Source organism: Maylandia zebra, linkage group LG15, assembly GCF_041146795.1.
Source record: "Maylandia zebra isolate NMK-2024a linkage group LG15, Mzebra_GT3a, whole genome shotgun sequence".
Taxonomy (NCBI): domain Eukaryota; kingdom Metazoa; phylum Chordata; class Actinopteri; order Cichliformes; family Cichlidae; genus Maylandia; species Maylandia zebra.
The window spans coordinates 34,935,589-34,962,318 of NC_135181.1; the positions used below are offsets into that span (position 1 = coordinate 34,935,589).

At 42.4% G+C, this 26,730-nt stretch overlaps 2 protein-coding genes across 6 annotated transcripts; one reads left to right on the top strand and one right to left on the bottom strand.

Moving 5' to 3' along the window:
• The first annotated feature begins 8,016 nt into the window (after positions 1–8,016).
• LOC101464747 (angiopoietin-related protein 4) lies at positions 8,017–9,953 on the top strand. Its single transcript, XM_004564819.5, has 4 exons — positions 8,017–8,535; positions 8,769–8,876; positions 8,970–9,057; positions 9,453–9,953. Exons 1-4 carry the CDS (start codon positions 8,095–8,097, stop codon positions 9,629–9,631), a joined length of 816 nt encoding a protein of 271 aa, XP_004564876.1. The 5' UTR covers positions 8,017–8,094; the 3' UTR covers positions 9,632–9,953.
• A 1,997-nt stretch (positions 9,954–11,950) lies between these two features.
• Positions 11,951–26,701, bottom strand: LOC101465035 (dipeptidyl peptidase 9). Of its 5 annotated transcripts, none has more exons than XM_004564821.6 (21): positions 26,546–26,701; positions 24,210–24,300; positions 22,931–23,175; positions 21,240–21,352; positions 19,901–20,074; positions 19,124–19,292; positions 18,648–18,758; positions 18,331–18,459; positions 18,117–18,178; positions 17,924–18,024; positions 17,637–17,814; positions 17,301–17,460; positions 17,018–17,097; positions 15,800–15,970; positions 15,312–15,447; positions 15,013–15,158; positions 14,589–14,735; positions 14,279–14,431; positions 13,695–13,837; positions 13,337–13,448; positions 11,951–13,216 (listed from the first exon to the last, which is right to left on the bottom strand). In XM_004564821.6, the coding sequence occupies exons 2-21, from the start codon at positions 24,263–24,265 to the stop codon at positions 13,124–13,126; spliced, it is 2,679 nt and encodes an 892-aa protein (XP_004564878.1). In that variant the 5' UTR covers positions 24,266–24,300; positions 26,546–26,701; the 3' UTR covers positions 11,951–13,123. The 5 variants fall into 5 exon arrangements, with proteins under 5 accessions (XP_004564878.1, XP_004564879.1, XP_076730452.1 ...); XM_004564822.6 differs by lacking the exon at positions 26,546–26,701 and adding an exon at positions 26,391–26,500; XM_076874337.1 differs by lacking the exon at positions 26,546–26,701 and adding an exon at positions 24,474–25,517.
• Positions 26,702–26,730: the final 29 nt, after the last annotated feature.

Here is a 26,730-nt window from a genome sequence, read left to right on the forward strand (position 1 = left end):
TTAAATGCCTCACCTGTCGAGGCTCTCTGAGCCACTGGCTTAAGGTGTTGAGGGTGCTCAGGAGGCAGAATGGGTCATCTGCTAATATGAAGGTTGGTGGTTCAATCCCTGGCTGCTCCAGTCAAAAGATCACTGGGCATAATGCTGAACCTCAAGTTGCTCTGCAGTGTGTTCAATAGCGTGTGAATCTTGAATCTCAGAATAAAGCGTGTGTGAATGAGGCATGTTATATAAACCAGAGCAGAAAAGTGTCACATAAGAACGAGCCTGTTTAAAAGAATGACTGATTTCTACTTTATTTATAAGTTATTATCTTTCAAATGTTTCAGCATTTTACTGACAAGAAAATTCACATTTAACAGAAAAAGGAACTCCCATAACCGAAAGAGTTTCCGTCACTCTCGGCCTCGTTACGTGTTTTCTTGTTAGGGGTTAAATTGGGGTTAAAAATAAATTTAGGAAACGCTCCATCACCCTCTTGCTTTATGAAGATGAGTCATTTAAACTTGCCTCACAACAGATTCCCTCTTTTATTGTGAAAATACACTTTAGCAGCTCTGGATGCTGCAATGGAAAAAAGTCCTGTTCAAACAAGTACTGGAGCTCTCTGATATGATAGTTGTGTTACAAGAACAGCCTGGAGCTCTCCTGAGTCAGTACAAGTCATCTTGATGGGAACATTACTATCCATAGATTTCACAGAAATGCTTCAAACAGTTGGATCTGAAGACAGAAACATCCGAGACTGTGCAGTTTGTGAATATTTGCAGGAAAAGTAGGAAAACTACAGCCTCAACAAAGTCAGGTGAATTCATCCTCTGGTTGGTGATGACTCCTGGATCAACATTACAAAAAGAAATATTAACAGTTACAAAAACTAGAACAATTAAGGTATTTGAGGTCAAACTAACAAATTAACTCATAGTTTCAGGAAACAAACTGTTGTTTCACAGTAATCACTCACAAAATATTACATAATCAAATTAAAATGATAAAAGTTACATAAATTAAATCAATTTTATTAGCAGTTTTAATGTTAGTGTTTTACTAAACTTATCCATTACTAACATTTCAGTCATTTTTTCTGGATTAGAAACCACTAAGATTACATTTTTAAAAACTGAAAAACTTTATTGATTTCTTCTGAGCTGCTCACAAACAGAGCTTTGTAGGATATCATATGAATCCCATGAAATTTGAATATTCAGACAAAATGCAAACACTCACCAGAGGGCTGATTTTGCCTACAAATGCGGTAACCAACACTTATTATTTGTTTTCTGTTCATTTTCACACATGTGAGGGCTTTCCTCCCAGTTTCTGGGTAAAAGGTGAGCTGTGTAAAAACAGCAGCATGGCCTGCCAGGAGCAGTCACGACCAATCAGAGTGCAGAGTAACGGGATGGAGGGTGAAGTGAACCCATGATCAGAGCTTAATACCTGGTTAATAACAAAAATATACCTGCTTCTTTTTATTGAGTGTGAGTATGCTGAAACATGTGCGATCAGTATCAGACTATTAAACAAGGTGGAGAACTCAAACTTGTGGGTTTTAGTAATCTGGCAACCACAAATCAGAGTGGAAAGTCCCACAGAGTTTTGGTAAAGGGAATCTTTTTAATGGGAATGTGGTCCTATCGCTTACAGAAGAACAACAAGCACACTGTGCACCACACCCACAGCAGATTACTTTAGTGATGAAATTCAGATGAAAACAGCCTAAGATGCATTTGTTTTAGGTGAAAGGGTGTAACTGCTACACCAAACAATGACTGAAGTGTGCCTCATGTCAATTATTCATGTTTTTCACAAACTTATAAAACGTTCACTTCTCCACTGAGTCTCATTAAGCCTTAAATGAGTCATTAGGATCTAGAAGGCGGGCCGTGGCCTGTGCTGATTAATGACATTTTCAGACTGACTGAAAACTCATGGAAATGATGCTAAATGAAGCGTAGACAAATGTTTGATAAAGAACATCTGTCCCTCATTCATTTTGTTTCTCCGTCACTTCTCCTGCCCACATTTTTTTTTAAGCTCAGTGCTTTAAACCACTTATTTTTTCCCACTGTGCCACTTCCTCCTCCTCCTCCTCCTCTTCTTGGATGTCCAGTGACTTTCAAAATTTCCATCAGCTATTCCAAAACAACCTTCACCACCACCAGCACCACCAGCATATGGACTACACACATGGTCCTATTCTGTGTTTTGCCTTCATCTGATGTGACCTTTCCCCCCTCTTGTCATTTTAGTGTTTACTGGTTGGACTGCTGAATGCAACGCAGGTCGAGACACAGCATTGTGCGATTTTCCTTTCTTATAAAAACAAAGTGGGAGTCAAAACAACATATCAAAGAACATTTTCAGATCGTATCTGTGATCTCATCCACAATTATGCAAAAGTAACATCTGCACTGGGAAGTTTGTTTGGGTTGGTAATGTTGTTTTGCACACAGATGCAGGTTTATACTTGCAACACAATGCCAACAAATCCTGGATGCAAATGTCTAAAGAAGATATTTGCTTTTACACCAGGACAAGGATCCAAGTGAACTTCAAAATCTGCATGAATACAAGCAGAAGCTTTTGAAGAGGCGCCTGGAAACCAGTGGGAGGGATCTTAAATATCCTGAAAGGGGTAAAAATGAAGTACTACTCTGATAATTCAAGGAATAAAAACTAATCATAATACTATTTAAAAACATCTGTTTGCTTTAACTTAAAAAAATAAAATAATGGTTCCAGTAAAGTGTCAAACTTCTCTCTTGTCCCTTCCTAAGAGTGTGGATGCTTGGAAAGTGTTTAAATTTACACATTGATGCTTTTACACAGAGTTAGGAAAACTGGGTAATAGTCAAAGTGCTACTTTACTATGCTCGGGCATTTACAGCAGCCATAAAATTCAATTAACACACTCACATCAACACGAAAAGTCAGCATGTTTTTGCAGTCAACACAAATCTAACCTCTGACTTACATGTCTTTGGCTCTGCTCCTCTGTTTGATCAGAGGGAGGACGCCCTGAGGAAACGGTGCTGCATTCTGGGTTAAAGTGCATTCAGAAAGTGTAAAAGAAAAAACACCACCAGTCCCAAAGTGAGTCGTAAAGCAGGGATGCTGCGAGCGTGTGGAAACTAGGTAAAAGGTCAGTGGGAAGAAAGTCAGCGAATGGAGCAGCAGCCTTGCATTTGTGAATAACAGCTGTTTTTAATGAATCCCACATGACATCAACACATGAAGCTGTGCGCGAGCTGCGTACGAGCTGTGCACGAGCATTACCTTTCACCCACTTTTCTTCTCTGCCAAAAGTTGACATGAAAAACAGGAGCCAGACTAACATGAATCAATAATATAATGAAAATAAGCAAAAAGTGAAATCAGACTTGATTTTTATGATGGAGATTTATCTTCTTCAGAAACAAATCGACGTTTTAATAAAGAGAGGTGCAGGTGAATAGACTGTTCTTGTACGTCTCGGTTTAACGGCATTATCTACGTCTCCTCATCTGCCACTCTGTCCTATGGTGTACCTCAAGGTTCTGGTTTGGCGCCCGTACTGTTTGAACTGTATTTATTATCTTCTGCACCTTTCATATCAACGTTAAGTGGATGATATCTAATTGTAAATGTCTTTTCTAAATATATCTATCCTTAAGAACTGGATGGCTGCTAATTATCTTTTACTTAACACTGGGAAACTGACTGGTCCAACTCATTGTTGAACTATTGTAATTCACTGTATCTGGGCGTCAGGATTTCATTGTTGGATCGGTTACAAAATCCAGCTGCGAAGGTACCTACCAAGTCCTCCGAGTGGTCCCAGGTGACACCTAATTTGTCGTTTTTGCGCTGGCTCCCCATAAAGTTCAGACTTCACTTTAAGATCTTGGTGATCCCTGTTCAAATGTCTGCAGACTCCTATGAAAATGCAGGCAACTGATGCCTTCTTACAGAAACCTGTATGCGTTTTGTATTATTTGTATAGGCTTGGCTTTAACTAGTGGATGTTGGCATCAGTTTAACTCCCTGCATATATATCAAATTTCAAGCTATTTCAGTAAAGTAAATTCATTGTGTAGGTCAGCATCAAGGTAAAGATAATAAATCTGGGGGGACTTCTGGTTACAGCCAAGTAAAAAAGAGCTCTTAACACATTTGACATGAAAATGGAAGAAACAGACCATATCCCAGGAGTGGAGGAGAATACCTTGAAATCTCTGAGCTTCGTGGAATGATGGCAGCCATAGCACAATATGATAAAGAAAATAAAGGACTGGGTTTACCAAGCTGCAAATGGACAGCGCTTATTTAGGCTTCTTGTCTCATCTTTATGCCACTTACCTGACACCTGACCAGGGATTAAGACCCTTGTAATTGGCCACCACCATCAGATTATTTTAAAGTCTGAAAGCTTCCTTTCAGAGTTCTATGAATAACACTTTGCTGAGGTTGGTTGTTCGAGAATTTCCTTGTTTGAGTTTCCTGATAATTACTAAACAAGATAATGGTTACATGCTGATCCAGCTGCTGTGCCTCTGCCTGTTTTTAGAGGCTTTGGTTCAGAGTCCCGGCTCTTCCTCTGGGTCTCCCGCTGTGCATGTCTGGGCTCAAACAGAGCTCAGGGGGAATAGTATGGGAATAGTTCATGCCCGCTAGAGGCTGATGCAACATACCAGACATGTAGCAACATCCTGACCTTTCACACACTAACCCACTGGTGCCTGAGGACACCGTCTTCCTGCGATCCCCCGCTCTGGAAACTCATGCACTGTACATGTGCAGATCTGACGGGACATGCTGTGTGGCTGTAATCTGCACAGTTACCGTGCCCTCGTGGGTAATAAACAAAGGAAGGAGGTTTCAGGGCTTATTTTAGACAACAGAAGCTGTTTTGACTTCCTACAAGTTTGAGATTTTAAAACGACAGATGAACAGAGCCTGATGTTTGTGTTTTTTTGTAATCAGACAGACAGCGCTATCCAACCCTGTGATGATGGAGGTCCTTTCAAAGATAGACACAGTAAATTACACATCATGTAACACTTTTATCTTTACACAGCATTGATTTTTATGGGGGTGTCGTCATATAAAAGCCTAAAAAGAAATACGCAGGGAGGCGATTACACTCTAGATTTGAACTCTGCCACAGTACCAAATTAAATACATGACGAAAGTGAAGTGTGCTATATTTAGTAATGATTGTAGCATTAAAATGTAAGATTTTAACCAAATATCTGTGCTAAACTTACAAGCTCATAAACAAGATGCAATCATTTTTAATTAAATAGAAGTGAAATATAAAAAAATCAAAGGTTTATTTATTTAAATTATTATTCATTAAGGAAAAAATGTTTGGTATAAACTGAATATAAAGCAATCAAGAAAATTTAATTTCACCAGAGTCCATTAAATTTAACATTTTACATTCTACTTATGTAAATTTAAAAAGAATTACATCAAATTCGAGCATTTTTCACATAAATATGTTTTTGAGTCTAGATTGTGATTGTCCTTCAAAACAAATAACCTGGTAACTTTGACCCAAAGTAGTCTGTGATCAGCAGTGTGCTGTGTTTCATCTCATCATTTCTTGGTCACAATAATTTCTAGAACTCACACTTAAGCTCAGATCAAAAAAACCTACAAATGAAAAATAAATAACAAATCAAAGTCAAAAAGTTTAGTCAAGAATTTCATTTTATTTTGAAAAATCAAACTTGAGAAGTAGTGATACTATATGTGTAATTACAGTTTTTCTTATGAATGGTGATTTTTGAACATAAAAACAAAACTGTTTGACATGAAAGGAACACCACATGCGGCTTAAATCGAGGTGCAGCCTTTGAACTGCATTTCAAAGCGAGTCATCTCCCGTGTTGAAACATTAAATGTAACAGCACTAAAAAGCACATTTACCTCCTGGTACAAAACACAGTTTTGGTCTCTGTGGTTATACCTATTATTTTATAACTCATCCACCTGGAAAACAAAGTCAGGGGCGTAACCATGATGACTGTCAGGTGTCTGCTACTGGAGCCTTCTGGAGCGTTTGAATGGATTATCTGACTGATATCAGGAGTCGCTGTGTGGTACAGAAGCTTGTTCTTGAGTTTGGGTGAGTGAGTAGCTTATTAGTCCGTTACTTGTAACTTCTGGCTTCAAGAAACTAACGTGGTGGTGGCCAAAATACAAATGTGCGAGGCTTCAAGTACTTTCATTTTTACAGATGATTGCCTGCTAACTAACAGAAGTCGGAAAGCTTGGCCTCTTTTGTATACAGTCTGTTTTAGTTCCCAAAACGCTGAGTGAGTCATTCCAAAGTGAAGCACAGACTGACTGGAAAAACTGGTTCCCAGTTTACGCAGGTCCTCCTCCTGTGTCTGCTGGCTGTGCTGACCCTCCTGCAACTCCCTGCATCACGCAGGGTCACATTTATCTCCTCACGGGACATGAGCTACATGCAAGCAGCACAGCCTCATGTTTAATGCGAACATAGTGTTCGGATAGAGCTGAGTAAGGACGGAGACCCGCCTGTGCATCCGACTGAGGACAATGGTCTGGTTCACGTAAGCTGAGTGCAGCGGGTTCGGAGGATACGTGCAGAACAGCAGCCTGCAGCGGGAGGGAGGCCTACGTGCACCGGGTGTCCAGCATCCAGGAAGTACCCTGCTCCCTGCAGAGGTTCATCATGTAAAAACTCAAATCCTGCTGGTACGAGAAGTGCACCTCTGCATAATGACACATGTGGATAAACAACAATTTTAAGGGTTTAAAAGAGGCTAAAGGAGAAACGCGTCTTTTTTATGATTGGACAGAATGTACAGTGGAAATGCAAGTTTGCTCTTCTGAGTCAGAGCGAGGGTTTCTTTCACTTTTACTTGCAAGTAATTTTTTTCAGTATTAATTTTCCACCATAACAACATATTGTTACTTAGTGACTCCAGTCAAACATTAACCACACTGACCTTTTAGTTAAACGTGTAGTTGTTTGTTGTTGGCTGACTCTCTTATCCCTCTACAATACTCGCTGTCATTACATTTTCCAGCCTTTCTCTTCCCCGCAACATGAAACCTCCCAAGTTTACTCTAATCCAGTGATACCTTAACATACAGTGGGTGTAGAAACATTTGGACATGTGCATTTCATCATATTTCTCGGATGGCTGCTTAGCGCTTTGAGAGAAGTACAGTATCTGAGCCTAATGTGTGATTTAAATGTGAAACAGGAGCCGTGAGCCGCTGACACGTGCGTGTGTGAGTCTGAGCGCCTGGCAGGACATCAGCATCACGTTCCTCATGTCTGCGTGAGCGGGGTTTCTGTTGTCGGGAACGAGTGTGTAAAAGGGCCCGAAGGCTTGAACTTTCCCCTACTTCTCACAGTGACTCCTCAGCCTCTGTTGTTCACCAGCATTCCTGATTCAGCAACTGGCTGTCTTCACCCACTGAGGTCATTAAGCTCAGCTATCAGGGCTTTAGTCTTAAACGTGAAAAAATCCAAAAGGAATCATTGGTTTTTGGGTGAAACTGTTTTAGGGACGGCTTAAAAGCCAATCAGATGTGAAAATAGGGACTTTAAAGGACTTTTAAGATTTAATAAAACAGCCATCAAAAGAAAAAGAAATAACTGCTTTTAATGGCACATGCATCTGTGGGTCATTTCAAGGGAACATTTTATAGCCCTGAGCTGTTGGAAATTATCTGCACTTATTCAGATGTTACAGAAATAATAAAACAAATAGTTGATTTGTAAACGAATCAGCAGTGAGAACAGCGGGGAGTCAAAGTGTTTTTGTAGCAAATGAAACCAACAGAGTGGGAATAAGAGGCAAAAATATGACATCATCAGCATAAGACTAAACTAAGCCTCAAAACTAAAACTGTAAACATGTCATTTTTCTGCATCAGTGAGTGTATAACCAGAAATTCAGGCCCTCGTTGCATCATGTTGCTCACTGTGAGACTTTCCCCGCCCCCTCTTCCTCCTCCTCTCCTACCAGAGCTATAAAAAGCCTCAGTGCCTCTCAGTGAGCAGCACACACAACAGACAGAGACAGATTTCAGACGCAGCACTGACACCAGATCGGACCTACAAAGATGAAGATGCCTCAACTTCTCATCCTCCTCGTGACCATTTTGGTGCACGCAGCAGTTGGTTTCCCCACTGACAGGAGGGGCCGGGAGAAACAGGCCTCGTGGGACGATGTGAACGTGGTGGCGCACGGCCTCCTCCAGCTCGGCCTGGGGCTCAAGGAGCACGTGGACAAGGCCAAAGTCCAGATGAGTGACATCAACACCAAACTGAAGACCTTCAACGGCACGGTGGCCGAGCTGGAGAGGAAACAGCGGGAGCAAGATGAAGCTCTGAAGGCCAGAAGTGAGGGACCGGAGGAGAGTCAGAGGCTGGCGGAGCTGGCTGAGGAGGTGAAGAAGCAGACAGCGGATTTAAACTCCAGGATGGACTGGCTGCAGGGAGCGCTTACAGAAAGGATGCTGGACAGCAACGACAGCGGTCACTCAGGAGTCCCAGTGATCCAGGTGAGAAGGGGGAAAGAGGGCTTTTGTAGCTGCTCTTTAACCAGGTAGACACATGAGAGCAGTGCACGCCCATTTTAATAGACCTGAATAGCCCCTTTAAACCTTTTAGCGGCAGCCACTAAGAGTTCTCTCTTTAAATAATAGTTCATTCCAAATTTAAGCACCTCCCATCGCAGACCGGTGGATGTTGTACGTTGCATAAAGCTGATGATGTTTCTCCCTGTTGTATCCAGCTGCTGCTGGCTCAGGACAAACGCGTGGACCAGCTGGAGGAGAAACTCAAGCTGCAGCAAGACAAACTGGAGAAGCAGAGTCTGCAACTACAAGCACTGCAGAACAAGGTGAGCCGCACCACATCCACGAATTCACCCGTTCCCCAGCACCTGAGACGTTAAAGCAAAAAAACTTTAACGAGAAGTTTCTGTGTCCTGCAGATTTCGCATAAGAGAGTAAAGGCGCACAGGAGGAAACACGAAGAAATGGCACTGAGGGGCGAGGCTCAGCAGATCCACACAGAATCAGGTAAGATTTGTGCTATTGAAGTTTAAAGCCGTGCGTGTGTCTGTGCTGCTTTCAGAAGAGTTTAGACCCTCAGAGCACTTTCAGACATCAAGTCTCTTTTAAACAAAACCGGCAGCCTTGAGCGCAGACACGCATGAACTACATATGAATCATAACAAGTGACATAAGAAGTTCACCTTTGCGCCTGAGTTTATAGCGCTGACTTGTTGGCAGATCTGTGCGAGCACAGTCCAAAGATCAAGGAAAAGGAGGGCAGCAGCTTTAAAAACATGTTGACTGCACATACTTTTATTTCCAAGGCAGAGAAAGTTTCCCAAAGATTAATAACGAACGCCAAACTGTGAGCAGAAATGCAAAGTGCAGCCTCAAACTCATCACTCTTCTCTTCCTCTCAGGTTTGACCGGAGACGGTGATGATCTCCTCCTACGTGGGCAGCGAGCCAGCAGAGACAGGAGAAGCAGGAGGGAGCAGCTCAAGAAGCAGGCGGCATCCTTCTCCACGGCCACAGAGCGAGAGAGCAACTCTCTGAACGCCGGTCATCTAAAAATGACACCGCCATCCCCGAACCATTAAAGCAGAGCGCTAAAGAGAGAATGACTTTAACTTAAACTACTGAAGGACTGAAACCAGACTGAGTGTTTACACGCACATCATTGCTCTCTGCTGATTCACTGCAGGGTCAGACACATGGATGCTATGCCATGCTATAACTCATTGTCTCATTGGACATGTTCAGTCATATTGACGGGTGTAACTTTATTCCCTTTGTAAGGGATTTATCCATTTGTTTTGTTTTGTACTTAAATAATGTGAAGTTTCTTATTTTATAGATTTGTACAAAACTTTGAATATTTTATATGAAGTGGATGGAAATAAAACTTTTAAGTTTACCTTACCAGGACGTCCTGGCTCTTTGTTTGTGGTTGAAGAGGCTGAATGACATGACTCCAGGAAGACAGTCTAGACTTTGCTCTTTATTTTATATTTCAGTGTGATAAACAAATAGAATTATTCACTTATGAGGCATTCATTTCTGTCATTGTGTGTGTCTGTATGCAGTGAAACTTGGCTCCACAAATGAGCAGCTATTAAACTGCATTTAAACCCGACTATAAAAGTGAAGTTGAAGCCAAATTGAATTGAGGCCAAACAATTGGAGCTACACAAGTTTTTATGCCACCTAGAGGTGGGAGCAAAGATTTGGCCACTTTACACATTGCTAGAAGCAGGTTGGACACCAGATTTCCTTCAGAACGGCTCAAATTCAACAAGCTGCTGAAACCATTCCTCAGAGATTTGGTCCATGTTGTCCTGGCAGCATCACACAGTTACTGCTTGTTAGTTGCACATCCATGGTGTAAATTTCCAGTTCAGCAACATCACAACAGATGTGGGATTGGAATGAGATCTGGGGACTGTTGAGGTTATTTGAGTTCAGCGTATTTAGTGTCATGATCAAGAAACAAGTTTGCGATGACCTCAGCTTTGTGTCACAGTGTGTTATCCTGCTGGAAGCAGTGTGGTCATAAAGGGACATGATCGGACACAAGACTCAGGTAGGCTGTGGTGTTTAAACAGGGCCCAGTTGATACTAAGGAAGAATATTCCCCTCACCATTACAGCAGCAGCCTGAACCGCTGATACAAGTTGGGATGGATCCATGTTTTCATGCTGTTTAGTGCAAACTGTGACCACCACCCAAATGTCAGACCGGGCAACATTTCATCAATCCTTTGTTGTCCAGTTTGTGTGAGCTGGTGTGACCCAAAGCCCCAGTTTCCTGTAGCCCATCAGCTTCAGCACGTGTCCGACACGTGCATCCAGAGGTGCTCATCTGTATACCTTCCCAGTAACAAGTGGTTATCTGGAGTCACTGTTGCCTTCATATCAGCTCGCAGCAGTCTGGCTATTCTCCTCTTACCTCTGATATCAAAGCAACAAGATATTTTCTCCCAGAGAACTGCTGCTCACTCGATATTTTGCTCCTTTTCAGGCCATTTTCTGTAAACCCCAGAGAAGGTCGAGTAATACTCAGACCAAGCACCAACAACCATGTGCAAAATCACTTAAAGTCACCGTTCTCATGCTCACTTCGAACATCACTGGGTTGCCTTGACCATGCCTACATGCCTAAATGGATTAGGTTGATGCCATGTGATTGGCTGGTTAGATATTTGCAGTAATAGGTGTCCCTAATAAAGTGGCCAGAGAGTTAATATTGACAATCCTGTCACCTGGGAGACTGAACAATGACCTTTTAAAGGTTTATTTTTCTTATCAGAGTATTATCTAATTATTACAGAATTGGAAAGTAAGCTAAATCACTCTGCAGCTCTGTAATAATGAAGCTGTCCTGCATTAGGTCTTCATGAACACATTTAAATTCAGTTTACTTAAAAATACCCAATGCACTGTTTAAGTTACTGTGTTAAGTGTTTTTAGTCCATTTTAATAATTGCATCCTAAGTTTAATAATGAACTGCCTTAAATAATATTCACTCTGCTTTGTGTGATGACTTTTTTTAATACAATATAGTTAAAATGGTGCTATGGAGTGCCAAGGTGGTGCTCTGGTTGAAAGCAACAGTCCTAACGTAGGTGTGGATATGAGTTGACAGCTGTTAGCCACACTGATCACAGTATAATAGGATGACTGAGGCAGCTCCTGTGTGTGTAACTGTGGGAGTGTTGAGGTTCTGCCTGTCTATCTGATGAAAGCTGGGCAGATCTCGTAATCACTCAGTCAGCAAAAATTATTTCAGCAGCACTTTAAGTGGCGAGTGCTGGAGCTGTTTTTAACAAATTTTTATACGAGTATATTCTATAAATTCAATTTTGCACTAAACGATCAACGAAACTCCTTTAAAAACACATTTAATCCGGTGAGAAGAGTTTGGAAAAGATTGTTCACTTCTGTTTATTTCTTCAATATCTGAGAGTACATTTAACCATGTACAGATACCATGTCATGGCAGCTCATCTTACAGATGTTCATCAGACACTTGAGGTACTCTAACAGGTTCCCTGATATGGGTGATGTGAGCGGGCGCTCTTAAACTCTTGCAAGGCACCTCAGATTGCCAACGGCTCTGCCAGACATCATGCAGGTCAGCTTGTCGGCACCAAGGCAAACATGTACTGTGCAAAAGTCCTCAGCAGCAGAAGAAAAAGAAGCTCCAGAGAAAAGTTAAAGCACGTGACTGAGGGAAGCAGTGAAGGGTCGCTACGCATTCCCATTATGAATGATTAGATAACAATAAAAGTATAAATTTTATTAATACACAATAAAAATGTGGCATTTGGCTTGGCATGCCACACAAAAATCATCTCTGACAGCACATGAGAAAGAAATCTCAAAGCACAAAAAGACTACAAAGTGTGTGACAAGGAGGGTTAAGCGCTGTTTTGTTTGCTCTTTCAGAGCTTTACATTTACTAGCTTCACATCAGTGTTTATTCACATGGGGGGAAAGTGATATCTCTGTCAGTTGATACCCAGAAAAGCAGAACTTTAAAAAAAAAAAAAAAGGCACCAAAAAGAAAAAAAATAGACAAACCAGGTTCAAAAACTGGGCACTGCAGGTCCATTTATGCACTTTTTGCATTGCTGATGAATTGATTGTGTTGGTGCAGCATGTTCAGCATCAATCATCATTACTGTGACACTCTCTCACTCCACTGTGACTACAAACCCCAAAGCTACATTTCTTTCTGGCGAATAGCGCCCCCTGCTTGTTTTGTGGCTCAAAGCAACCGATCGTTCTCTCCCCAAAGCCTCCGTCAGCCTGAAGGCTACAAGAGGTCTCCTCAGTGCCGGGCAGTACCTGCCCATCGTACTGACATCTGCATATGATCCCTGTAATGATTTATTGATGCTAAAATGCTGAAGTGCCTTTAAGACAGATATCTGTCAAGGTGTGATGAGATTTGGCATAGCTTGCATTCAACAGATTATAAAAATCTAGGAGGCGACGCGGAGGTGGACAAATGGAGGAATGTGAAAGAGGAGAAAAGGGGAGGAAGGACAGGAAGCGAGGAGGGAAGGTTGCTGCGTCAAAAGGCTTTATCAGAGGTTCTGCTGGAGGAAGTGCAGCAGTGTAATCTCATAATGCTCTCCAGACTCTGGACATCTGATGCTGTGTCGTTCGTTGGGGTAAACCTGGAAAAAACAGAAACAACAAACAAGCGTTTCAAAGCTGCCGCTTCTTCAAACGTGCCGGTCTCATCGTTAAACAGTGCGCAGGTTTGAACCCCGCGAGACATCAGTCAGCGGCCATACCTGCAGGCTGTACGGTTTCCCTGCTCGGATGAGTTGAGACACGAGGAAGTTAGTGTGGAAAAAGTGCACGTTCTCGTCTAAGAATCCATGCAGGATCAGCAACCTGTTGGGCCTGTATTAATCACAGAGAGGGCATATAAAACACTGATGTGTTGCACCACTCGGAGAAATCAAACACCGAATAGCGAGTCTCTTCCTGTGCTGCTTCATACAGAATTTTATGAATAACTCAAAGTATAATATGGTACTGCCAGAGGTAATAGTGCATTATAGTCTCAGCTGCCTGATGGATGCAGCAACATACAATAACTGAATAATAATGTGTCATAAATGCACTAAAGCAGTAACTGTTTCTCACTCATTGGGAAGCTTGTCGACGTGCAGAGCGACAGAACAAGCTTCGTATCCCCTCTGGTTTTTTTCGGGGGTGTCCAAATATCGCTCCGTGTAGCCGGTGTCATAGGCCATCCACAACGTCACCGGAGCGCCCGCGATAGCAACCTAACCAACAAAGAGATCACACGGGAGACGGCGTCATCATTTCTGCCTTTCACTGAAAGTGAAGTTCCAGGTCTGTTCTCTAACAGAGGCGGCAATCACTCTGCATGAAATGTAATTATAGAAACTGCCTAAAGCACCAGGATTATCAACATCCATACAGCTTTTTTATTTTTATAACGCTCACATCCTTAGAAAAGATACGCTAAATGTATCTGATGGAACAAATAATTTACTCTTAGGGCTTTAAAGAGTTATTTATCAGGTGATGGAGACCTATTTTTTTAATTAAACAACAAAGAGAGAGTTTTACAAATGTGTGTTTACATTTTTTAATGGGTATTTCTGTTTCCTGGAGCAAAGAGGAAAAACTGAACTGACACATCAAACTTCTAGTTTTCGGCTTGTTGGCTGATCTAAATCTGACAGTAAATGTTTTTTCACCTTAAAGATGTCGGGTCTGTGGATGAGGCCCATGAGGGACAGGAAGCCGCCGTACGACCAGCCGTGGATGGCGACGCGACTCAGGTCTACAAACTTGTACTTGTCTGCGATGTAGTGCAAACCCTCCACCTGGTCTTCAATCTCCACCTGACCCTGGACAGAGGAGAAAAGATTGAACTTGGCTGTTTTGTTTCTACAGAAGAAAACTAAGAAAAGAGGCTAATGTGTTCCTGAATTTTAGGAAACCTAGGAGAGTTTGGAGGGAGCATCTTCATCTTTAACCCGTACACGTTTGTCTCGAGACATTTACCATTCTGTCCTTCACAGCTCCTTCAAACTTGAGGCCTCGCTGGCAGGAACCCCGCCCATCGATAACAAGCACAACGTAGCCCAAAGAGGCCAGCGTGCTCAGCCGCAGGTACTTCACCCCTTTATAAGAATTGTTCACTAATTGCACCTGGAAGAAAATAAACTTGTGTTTATGTCACTGTGACATGACAAAATGTGGAACAAATGAAGTGCTGTGAATACTTTCTGGATAAGTTGTGAGCATTTTTGTGGAGTTCCTTTGTTAACGTTGAAAAGAAATTAAGGATCAGGTCATATAAATGAAGCGTGCAAACTGATTTACTAGCATCTGCAACAGGCAGTTTATTGCTAACTGCACTCACACACCATTTTGACTCGTTTAGTAAATCTGGCCCTATGAATGGGGTGGGAGTTGGAGGGCAAACCTGAGGACCACCATAGACAAAGACGACGGTGGGGTGCTTCCTCCCGGGGACTAGCTTCTCCGGTTTGTACAGCATGCCGTACAGCTCGAAACCCGACTTGCCCGTGAAGCTAAAGATCTCTGGAGGTGTGCCGTCAAGTGGGAAAGCTGGAGACGACAAAAAACCCCAAAACAAAATCTTTAAGTTGTTGTCCATCTTTAATGAGCAGAACAGGAAAACTAAACAAACAGGGAGGCAAGGGTGTCAAACCATCTGATAAAAGTGTAAAAATCTGTTTGATTTTAAGGGGAATTCAGTACCAGAAGATTCCATCATGCTCGCCCAAAACTGGGGCTCTTTGTGCAGAGGGTCGCTGTCTGAGCCATTCAGCTTGTAAATGTGGACACACGGTGCAGTGGTCAGGCTGCTGTAATGGCTGATAAACATGTCAAAGGTCTGTGTGAAAGAAAACAGATGAGGCAGAGTTAGAAAGCATCGCCAAGGTGTACACAAACACTTCATACACATATCTGAATGTGAAGTTTACTGCATTGGGTCATGCTCTCTCATGTGCATTAAACTATTGAATACTGTTAAAGCCTCGCTCACTTAAGAGAGCTATTCAAATGATAAAACAGGAAAAAGCAGGCGATACATAATTTGTGAAAATTTCTACAGGAAACAGCAAAAAAGGAACGATGAGACAGTAACTGCTTGTACTCTTAGATTTTAAAAAAGTAAAATCAGTTGACAGGTGTAGAAAGGTCAGAGGAGATTTGGCGAGGAACACGAGTGTGTATTCAGGTACCTGGCTCACAGAGCAGCTGTGGGAGAAGCCAGGTTTGGTGAGTCGGACGATTTCACCCGGCGAGTCGTAGCTCACCACGTAGAGGTGATGCTCCAGAGGAGAGTCTTTGGTTCCCTGAAAGTAAACCAGCTTGGCTGCCTCATCCACCCAAATTTGAGGGCTGGATGAACGCTGCACAAACAAGAAAAAAACACTGTTGGAACATTTTGTTTACACACAAACAAAAAGACAGCTGAGCTATGACACCAAACAGTAAGTAAGTATCTCCTTTATTAGGTTGTTCTAATCTGCATGAGAGTCTGTGTGTTATTAGTCTTTTTTAAGCAAAATGTAGAAATATTACTCTCATATTCAGATACATGCTGATGCAACAGTACAAGAGAGGTGAGGAAGAGAGCACAGGCAAGGTGGAGCAGGCCCGAGTGTCGAGGTGACAGAAGGGAGAGCAAGAGTGAAAGGGAAGGTTTACGAGGTTTGGAGACGGTGCGGCTGACAAGACGACAAGAGGATTTGTGTTCGGAGTGACCAGGATGGACAAGATTAGAAATGAGTAAATCGGCTGAGCTCGATCAGGGGGTGATTTTGGAGACAAGTATGAGAGGCGAGGCTGGGATGGCTTTGTGTGTGTGCAGAGAGAGTGGATCAATTAGACAGAAGATGCTGAATATGGAGCTGCCAGGCTGGAGGAAAAGAGGAAGAACAGACAGACAGAGGTTTGGTGTATCATTGGTGCGATGGAGGAGAATGCTAGGGATAGGATGAGATGGAGGAAGATGATCCACTCTGGCGACCCCGAAACAGAGCAGAGAGCAGCAGCAGTAGAAGAAGATGCGACATAACAGTTACAGGAGCAAAAAAACATAAAGACGACCAACTCTGCTCACAGCGCTTAATTAACCGACTACTTATGTGCTTACATGTGACGTATGCTGTGTCACTACTGTTACATTAATGCTGCTGGTACCTTGTTTCAAATTAGGGTGTGTGTCGTCAATGACAGCAGCTCATTGTAAAAGAAGGAAAATGCCCTTCATTTACTTGCACTTATAAAACCTTCAGTATTTTTATTCTATATCATTGATTATATATCACATTAATATATAATAGTGACACTACATTGCCTACCTCTACTCTATGTACTCAGCACAAGTTATTTTGTATAAAACTATAGTTTTAAGTGGCTGCTGTGAATGTGGGAACCCATGTACAGGGCTTTACCTTTGCGCCATGATTGGCCAGCACCTCCCACTCCCCGCTGGTCACCATCACCTCCTCTTTGACTGGACACTTGAAATCATCTGATGACAGAGGAGCAAATGTGTCACATAGGTCGTGTGAGTGGCACGGTAAGAACAACACAGTAAAACTATGTTACAAACCCAGAAACATCCCAGGAATACAGAATTGTTCATAAAATAAATAAATCTCACTTAAAACCATGTCAAAGATGTTCTGCATGAACAGTACAGATGAGTTAGTGTGTGTCTGCACGTGGTGCTACCTTCAGAGTGCGTGTAGCCTTTGGCCCAGTGATGGCTGCCCCGCTGTAACACTGAGGTGATCTTATACAGGTGGCAGAAGCCAGTTTTGGACTCGTTTACTGTGATGAATGTGATCTCGTCCTCAGTGGTTTGGATGAAAGGATGGAAGATGTCATGGACCTGTGTAGGAAAGGCAAACAAAATGTTTTTGATCCAAGTCCAGAGTAGGATTATATTGTATATTGTAAACTTCACAGCAAACATCTGCCTCTGTGCCACTCGGGCTGATTGAAACATGAGGGGAAACTAATCTGAGAAACAACCAGGCTCGCTAAAGACGTGCTGCTGGTGCTCACATTGATCCAGATGTCGCTGGTCTCTTGGTAAACGATGAAAGGGTGGACCGAGTCTCCGAGGGCCTCCAGGCTCTCCTGTCTTTTGGCTTCGTCCTGATGCGCTGGGATGAAGAGTTCAGGAGGCAGCAGGACCAGCTGGAGATTCTGCTGCCGTCGGTCCATCATCACCGCCCACGCGCTGACACACAAACACAGGAGAGCTGTGATGCAACGAGAACATGTGCCCTCTACTGACAAGTTTACTTCTGGGCTTCCTGTTTTTAACTATTTATTATTTTCTGGCTTACAATCGCCCGTCTTTAGTCCATCCGGCTCTGGTAATGTACTCTGCACGTGGGAACAGGCTGGTGAAGGGAACAGGTAGCTCCTTTTCCTGTGTGCTGACAATCTGAAGAGAGAAAAACACCAATCAGACCAGCTCACATCAGTGCTGTGTTCACTGTGGGGGGGAAACCCACTGAACTCTGAATGAGCACTCACTTTGCCTTGACTGTCTGTTCGTATTTCTGCTATTTTGAGGGTGATATCAGGATTTTTGCTGCCTGAAAAAGAAAGTAAGCTGATTTATGTACCAAAATATAAGCAAACATTTTACAGGAGCACATGTATAAACACAGGCTACACCCAGCATTAGGAGTTAAGCCATGTAGAAGTATATGTAGAACTTTTGTGTAAGTTTCTGCTGATTTGATACCTGCGTGTGGGTATCTGTACACATCTGTCTTGCGCTCTTCCAAAGCCGGAGACGGAACGTGGATGATCTCTACCTCAGACTCATCCACCTCCTCGTAGAGAATCTGTAGAGTTTTCCCACCGTCTGCCTCTAAACCAATGAGAACAGCCAGAAAAGTAAGCAGCTGTGAGGATTATTTAAAGGTCTTTGGAAGAAACTGAACATGAAAGCTTGTAGAAATAATTTCATGACGAAGCGACCGGGCTCACAAAAACTGTATTAATAAATATTGTGAGTCATTTTCTAATGAATGATAACTACGAAATCAATGTACTCACCTTCTTGAGCAGCCGGACACCACCAGTATCCAGTGAAGCGATCAAACTCTTCCTGGGTGACAAAAGTGGCTACGCCGGCAGATTTAGGATCCTCTTTGGGGTTATCGATACCTACAATAAAAACACCCGAGAGACAAAACACGAGAGTGAGCTTACATTAGGCAACCTGTGCCATCCCTACCAGGGTTTGACCTCCAATTTAAGTTTACGGTGCTGTGGCTGACTTGAACAGCCGCTGTTATGCTTCTGTAAATATCTGGTGCCATCACTGGCTTCATGCACCACAACTAACAACGACTTATTTAATAACTAATATAAACGACTGTCTCACAGTCCCAAACATACCATAAACAAAGAAAGAGAGAAAAGGATGAATTAAAGATGCTTTTGAGTCTATTTAGTTGGTTTAAGGGAACCATTTCAACTACAAGAAAGGAAAAAGTTGAAGGGAACTTGATAAATGTCACAGTTCACACCTTTGTGGCAGAAGGTGAGTCTCTTCTCTTCCCCCGTCTCAATACTAGTCACCCAAATGTCATTGTTGTTGATGAACCCGATGAAGCTGGGGTCACCGGGGCAGATCTTGGGGTCCATACGTGTGCCTGAATTCTGGCTCGTAATCTCTGTGGGATTCATCGGAGAAGTCTGGGGAAGAAAAAGAAAACATTAATTATAAGATGCAGAGCCACCTCTTCTTCCTGTGGCAGCTGAGGTCATTTGGTGTGTGTGTGAGGAGATGCTGCATATATTTTAATCACACTGTGGTGGCCAGTGCTTTCTTTTATGCTGCTGTGTGTCGGGGGTAAAGCCGGAGGTTGGACTTAAGACTGTGGTGGAGAAGGGCACATCTCAACTTGTCCCCACTGGAATAGGACTTTTTTCCTGTTTATATTGTATTTTTATCACTATTACTAACATTATTTAATTAGATGATTTTGTATTTTTGGCCAGAGGGATGTTTTTTGTTTTGTTTTTTTTAAATAAAGATGCTGGATATTTGAATTTCCGCTTGGGGAAAAGTAAAGTATCGATCTGTCTATTATCATGGATTTATTTGATCCCTGCTGATGCTTTGCAGGGTTGAGGGGGATGGAGAAAACTTCAAGATACATGGAGTGAAGGGAGACTTCAACTTTTTATATTTAGTGATGCACAAAAATCAGATGTCTTTCCCAACTAGCCTCATCGGGGCTGTAATTTTCAGCCTGTGCTCTGCAGCAGTGAGAGTCCTACTTAACTGGCCTTTAACTCACAATGAAGCTGCTGTTCCCACCATCACGGCAGTAGTACAGGCTGCTGTTGGCCTGGAACAGGAAGAGGCCGCTGGGTCGGTGGTAGTCATAGGAGGTGATGCCAGACACCCCCAAACGCTTCCTCTCTCGCAGCAGCTCTTCTTCCCGAGAGAAGCCTCCGTGGTGAGGGCTGGCCTGAGGTCAGGAGTGACAAGAGAACACACAACGTGACAGTGACCAAAGTCAAGGTCAAAGAAAGTCGTTCACGCCGTGGAAAAACAAAAACATACAAACAAAACATGACCAAATTTCTAAATTACAGAGAGCATCTCTGAGGACCAGGAAATAAAAGCTGTTCTCTCGCTTCAGCAGGAACACGCTTTGTTTGTGAAATCAGTGCAGACCAGCTGGATAGCAATTAACATCAATCATGTGGTCTCATGTGACCTGAGTGTTCGAGTTAATTTGTCTTCAGGAGAAGATTTACAACAGCAGTTTTAAGCTCCATAAGGAGAAGTGCAATTATTTAGGAAATGGCTCACAATAAACCTCTAAATAATTAAATGGTCCTAAAGGGGAAATATCAAACACATTTCCAGGTCTATAGTTTTATTCAGGGGAAATTAAAAAACACATCACATTAATATTTCACAGGTCCTTTACACAGCCTCTCAGACCAGACGCCGTCTGATAAAGAGTCCGTTTCATCCAGCATTCCCTCAGCTGACAACAGCAACATACAGCTGTAGTCAGACTCATTCATTATATTATGACCGTTTTTTAATCAAATGTAAATTCCGCTGCACATTCCCTCAGTTGTAGCTGGCCCTGTGACACCAGTGACCATCCCTCTGCTTTCTGGCTGCACTTGCTGCTAACTGAGAAGGTGCACGGTCAAACCCAGCGGATCAGTGGATTCACCTGGTTGGTGCTTGACTTGAGCCCGACATGAAGCTTCCATGCATTCACACTGTAAAGTTTTATGCAAGTTAATGGTGTTTATGAGGTCAGACAGTCTTTGCTCTCAACTTTTAAGAAATATTTTTATATAAATTCACCTGTAATTCTTAAACGTTTTACCAAGTACAAACTTTAAAATCATCACTGTAAATAAAAGGCAAAAAAATCAGTAAGTCCCTTTAACCTCCTGCGACCCTGCATCCTCATTTGGGGACATTACCTTTTGGCTCTTTTGCACCTTCTACTTCATTCTGCTCAACAGTGTTTTATATTTTGTTAAAGAATGCCAATGTTATTAAATAAATGCACTGTTCAAATGACGGTGCACAAAAACACGTCTGAAACGAATGTCAAAACATCCGATTGGACAGCAAGATGAGGACTAAAAATTCTTCCTCACCTGAAAGTGATCCAGCATTGGTTTCCAAGACAAAACCAACAGGGCATCTTTGCGGATCTTCTTGGGAATGTCTGAGTAGAGTAACGCATTTTCCCTGCTGGCGTAAGGCATTCCTGTCAGGAAACATACCACAGAAGGCATCAGACGAAGCAAGGCGAGCTGGTCTTTTTGTAGGCGCTCTGGTTCGGCCGGCATTCGCAGCAGTAGTGTTGGCTTACACAAGCTTCTTACTGAGGAACATACCGCACAGAGTGCCAAGATGAGCAGGCAACCCTTGGGCCATAGGGCTAATGCAAAGGCCCAGGTTCAATTCCGCCCTGAGGCAATTCACAGCACGTCTTCCCCTGTGCCTGCAGTAAGGTCTTAAACAGAGACAGGTTTAAGACTGAATTCAATTCAGTTTTATTTATATAGCACCAAATCACAACAACAGTCACCTCAAAGTGTTTTATATTGTAAGGTAAAGACCCTACAACAATACAGAGAACACCCCAACAATCAGATGACCCCTTTAAGCAAGCACTTGGTGACAGTGGGGAGGAAAAACACCCACAGTGAAGGCTAAGGGAGGGTCCGCCATCTGCTGCGACCGGTTGGAGGTGAGGGGAGGGAGACAGGATGATAATAATAACAAGACAAGACCCTTACTGTCTTGTCTTACATGATCACTCTTCAAAAAGGTTTGTCCATGTAAGTGCACAGTTTGCTTTTTGTGTGCAGCTGTCTTGTGGCTGCATAAAAAAAAAGAAAAATGGCAGCTGATGTTTGCCATCACAGATGTTTGACAAAGACAACACATTTGTGTGCTATAAAATGTTCTAATAATCCAACTATGCAGTTCACAGAAAGGAAGGAATAAAACATGGGTAAGAAGCTATTTTAAAAGCATGAGATAGGTGTTTTTGGTTTGTTTTTTGTGCGGCTAGCTATATTTGAGACTGAACAACAAATCTATTAAATCAGTTTGGGAAGGCTCTACAGCAAAACTATGTAACTTCAGCTAAATGACAGTCAGGGGAGGCAAACAGCAATTAAAGGATGATGGCCAATGCAGCATAAATACACCACGAAGATAAAAAACAGGCATGAGATCAACATGTACCACACACTTCTGGTCACAGTGAAGGTCTAAATATAAAAAGAGCATTCAGACCAGGCGGTAACTGTTAAGGTCTGACTGGTTATAACGGACAAAATAACCAAACCATCAGCTATGGTTAGCAGTTATAGCTGACTAAATTAGTCAACATTACACAGCTTACTATAGCCAGGTATCAAAATGTAAAACTCAGAGCAACAAAAACTAGCAGCCATTTTACAAGAATCCTGTGTGCTACAGCTGCAAGACGAGGGGGGGGGAAAAAAGCAGAAATATGTCCACAATGCAAAATGTTGTTCCACATTTTTTTCCAGCACACACTAAAGCCAGTGCAGCTCTGTGGAAATCAAATGAGCTCGAAAACAGGTGCAGGCTGGCAGCTCTGACTCACCAGCTGCATCCACAGATTTTTCACAGACGTGTGCTACCTTTCAAAGAGACTGAACGGAAGCCACTGAATCTGCAAGCCAACAAGTCACGGCCCCTAAAAAATGCCTCTGTGAGCTCGGGCTTCTTACAGCGCTTGTAGAAAATGACATGTTATTTCAGCCATTCATGTGTCAGACCTCAGGTTTCAGTAACCGCCGCTCACCAAGGTAGTAGATGCGGTGAGAGTGCGGGCTGCTCTCGTCTTTCTGGATGAACTGGAAGTCGTGCGGTGCCTTGTTGATAACCACGCCGGTGTTTTTGCGGCTGTTGTGGATGATCTTCCGCAGGCCGTCCCACGTATGTTTCTCCACCTGGAACTGGGTGGAATTCACGTCCTCCATCTCCACCACCTCTGTGCTGTCTGAGAGCTCGTCCACCCCGGTCATGCCTGCCAGTGCTGCTCTCACACTGTTGACAGACATTTATAACGATTAGCATGATCTGCCTACGCTCAGCCCACAAATAAAACAAAACCATTAGGCTCCTAAATATATGAAACACTCTAAACCACAGATGTGAAATTCACCTTACATCATGGGCCCTACACAGACCCCTTTGATTGTAAGTGGGCCAGATCACTAAAACTCCCCTTTCTAAAGATATTAAACTAAGCATTTAATCCCTTAATAATCTCAATGTAAGAAAAATAAATGTAATTTCTACGGGCCCGTTCTTTAAACGACCATAACTCTGCTACCGCTTGTACTAGAGACAAAATTCAGGAGAAGAAGAGAGTATCGGGGTTATTTGGGAAATCATGGTGGAGTAAAACATTCACAAGGCACTGCTGCCTGAACACAGACAGAAAATTTGGCTGCTCCTAGATTTTATCATGTATGCTTCCCAACTTCTCCTGAATGATTTGAATAATTTTGTAATTTTACAGCCCAAATTACATAAGTCCAAGCAGCCTGTGTGATACTTGGGTGATAATGATTACATGAATGAAAATCCTAATCAGCTGCAAAACCTACAGTAAAGTTAAACAACTACGGACTGCTTCACGTCTTCCAAAGCTAACCAGGGGGCTGGACTGGATCGCTTTGCCAGGCCGATTTTAGCCCCCAGGCCTTATGTTTGACACCCATGGTTTAAGCAGTTGAAATAAATCCGCTAAGAGATCTTTTAAAGTCAACAAATGCTGCTATTAATTGGCATGAAATTCAGCACCGATGTTAAAGACTTTGGTGTTTACTGGTCCATTTACCCCACCAGCAGGTCAGTATTTTAGCTTGTGAGATAATTCAGTCTATGATCAAATATCTACAAAGCTAATTAAATTAGTCAGAAAATACTTCTATTCTAATGATGAACATGTTAATCTTAATACTAGTTTTAAGCTATTTTAAACTTTTTGTTCATTAAACCTGTGAAAATGGTTACAAAATGATTTGACTGAGCTGAAAATTCAAACCAAATGACAGTCAGATAGCTTCACCTACCTTACCTCGCCGTCTTCTGTTTTGTCTTCAATTTTCGGCCTCTTTACTCTGTGCATTAACTGTTCAACCAGACTGAACCAGACCTGACACCCTGTAAAACACCAGGCAACCGAATAAAAACTGGGAAACTTTCTTTCCAGATCACAGAAATTCAACAGCATGGCGACAGCTCGTCTAACTCGGTCTAATAACAGAAGCAAACAGAAACGAAAGCAATCCATAAGCTAAGCTAAGCTCACAGGCTATGAACAGTGAAACTGTTACTGGGGTTGAGGCCCCGCTCTTCTCCCACATCTCTGCACTTCTTCATGGAGAAGCTGCTGTTCTTCAGCTTGCCATATTCCAGCTGAGCATTTCTCATGTGAAGCCTCACCGAGTGTGACTCAGCTGCATGACTCGAACACTACAGCGTCTGTGTCATAAGTGTGGCAAATTTCACACTGCAACTCCGCATTTTACTGCAGCACTGTAGGCTGTTCTGCTGCCTGGATCCTTAACATAGTGTACAGCACACACGGCAGTATTTTTCCAGAAGTTAGCCAACTTCAGGGATTTTGCCACACTGGGAATAGTAAGAATGATATACAGTCACTGGACACCTTTTCAGGTACACTTGTTAAACTGCTTGTTGACACTAATCAGCCAATAACATGGCAGCAACTCAGACCATCAGAATGTGGAAGAAAGGGGATTTAAGTGACTCTGAACATAGCATAGTTACTGGTGTCAAACAGGCTGGTGTGACGATTTCAGATATTGGTGATCTACTGGGATTTTCCTCCTGTGTGGAAAATCCCCACACAACCTCAACTGGGGGTTACCAGAGAATGATCTAAAAAAAAGAGAAGATATCCAATGAGCAGCAATTCTCTGTGTCAGAGGTCAGAGGAGAAGGACCAGACTGTTTCATAAACGAAGGCAACGGGAACTCAAAAAACAAACAAACAAACAAACAAAGGTTATAGTGCAGTAGAGCATTTCTGGATTCACAACCCCTTGAAGCAGAAGGACTACAGCAGTAGAAGACCACACATTTACCACTCCTGTCAGCTAAGAATAGGAAACTGAGGCTTGAATTTAAATGAGCGCAACAAAATTGCACAACATAATATTGGAAAAACATTGCCTGGTCTGATGATTCTTGACTGTGGAAGAAAGCATCGATCCTTCATGCCTTGTAGCAATGCCTCTTGCTGGTGGTAGCCTAATGGTGTGGCAGATTTTTCCTTGGCACATTTAGGGCCAATTTGGTACTATTTGACCATTGTTTAAACACCACAGCCTACCTCAGTGCTGTCGCTGAGCATGTCCATCAGTGTACCTGCTCTACCAGGATAATGCACTGTGTCACAAACTTCTAATTATCTCATATTGGTTTCTTGAACATGAGTTCACTGTACTCAAATGGCCTCCACAGTCACAGATCTCCAATAGAGTGCTTTTGGGATGTGGTGAAAGACTTGCATCATGGATGTGCAGCTGACAATTTCAGTCATGTCAATATGGACCAATAATATCTGAGAAGTATTTCCAACACCTTGTTGAGTCTATACCATAAAGATTTTAGGTAGTCTTGAAGGCAAAAGGGAGTCCAACTAGCCCGGTGTACCTAAATAAATGTCCAGTGAGAGTATACAAGTCAAGAAAAAATAACATAGCTTGATGATGTAAACATGTATTACATATGGTTAAAAAAAAAACCAAAAAACTTTAGTGCCTGATAAATGGAGACAATGAGGTGCTTAAAATACCAATTACACGTTTACAGTCCTCAGGCTAAAATGTTACTGAATATTCCCCAACACCTGTCAGGGCATCAAGAAAGTGTTGTGTCACTGTATTTAACTTCTGACTGCTAGCTTAAATGTAGATTAGACTCATTTGACTCCACAAAAGACACCGTGAGAACCTCGCGTTTCATTTTTGACATCCGTGTCCTCTACATCTGTACATTTTTATGTTTCACTGACACCATAAAAACGCAGATTCGCGTTAGAAACAGCGACTCAGTTTCACTATTTCTGCCCAGGCTGACACTTATGCTAGTAAACTTAAAAGGTCTAAGCTAATAACAGGCTAACAGAAAACTTCTGGCAGAGTGTGTCCTAAGCGCCAAACTTTGCAAAGCCTAACCATCCAATAATTATATGCATATATATTATATCCAATAACAAAACTCACTGTGGCTGTGATGCGCTGCTGGGAGCTAACATGTTAGCCACCCATTAAACAGAACAGAAACGAGCAAGCTAGCTATTGGGTAAACCAGAAGAGCACAAAACAGAAAACGTAAGAAACAAAGCAAAACAAAATGTAACCACTCGCTTCCATCTTACACTTTCTGCCCGGAGACCTTGAAGCTGTATCTCCTTTTGTCGAATAGACGTCTGTGTTGAAAAGTCGTGATTAATTAGAGTTAACTACTTTTCAGAGACCAGGTAGCTTGATGCTAAAACGATAGCAACGCGGAAATAGACTGTGAATCAAACCCGAGCAACGTTAGAAAATTACTACCTTTAAC

What these genes read in the sequence shown, in the direction of transcription:
- LOC101465035 (XM_076874337.1), bottom strand. Translation starts at nt 24,570, where the DNA reads ATGAGAAATGCTCAGCTGGAATATGGCAAGCTGAAGAACAGCAGCTTC. An exon ending in ACTCACCTTCTGCCACAAAG is followed by an intron (nt 18,759 to 19,123) that starts GTGTGAACTGTG and finishes TTTTTATTGTAG; the next exon opens with GTATCGATAACCCCAAAGAG. An exon ending in GGAAACCGTACAGCCTGCAG is followed by an intron (nt 13,217 to 13,336) that starts GTATGGCCGCTG and finishes TGTTTTTTCCAG; the next exon opens with GTTTACCCCAACGAACGACA.
- LOC101464747 (XM_004564819.5), top strand. Translation starts at nt 8,095, where the DNA reads ATGAAGATGCCTCAACTTCTCATCCTCCTCGTGACCATTTTGGTGCAC. An exon ending in TACAAGCACTGCAGAACAAG is followed by an intron (nt 8,877 to 8,969) that starts GTGAGCCGCACC and finishes TGTGTCCTGCAG; the next exon opens with ATTTCGCATAAGAGAGTAAA. An exon ending in GCAGATCCACACAGAATCAG is followed by an intron (nt 9,058 to 9,452) that starts GTAAGATTTGTG and finishes TCTTCCTCTCAG; the next exon opens with GTTTGACCGGAGACGGTGAT.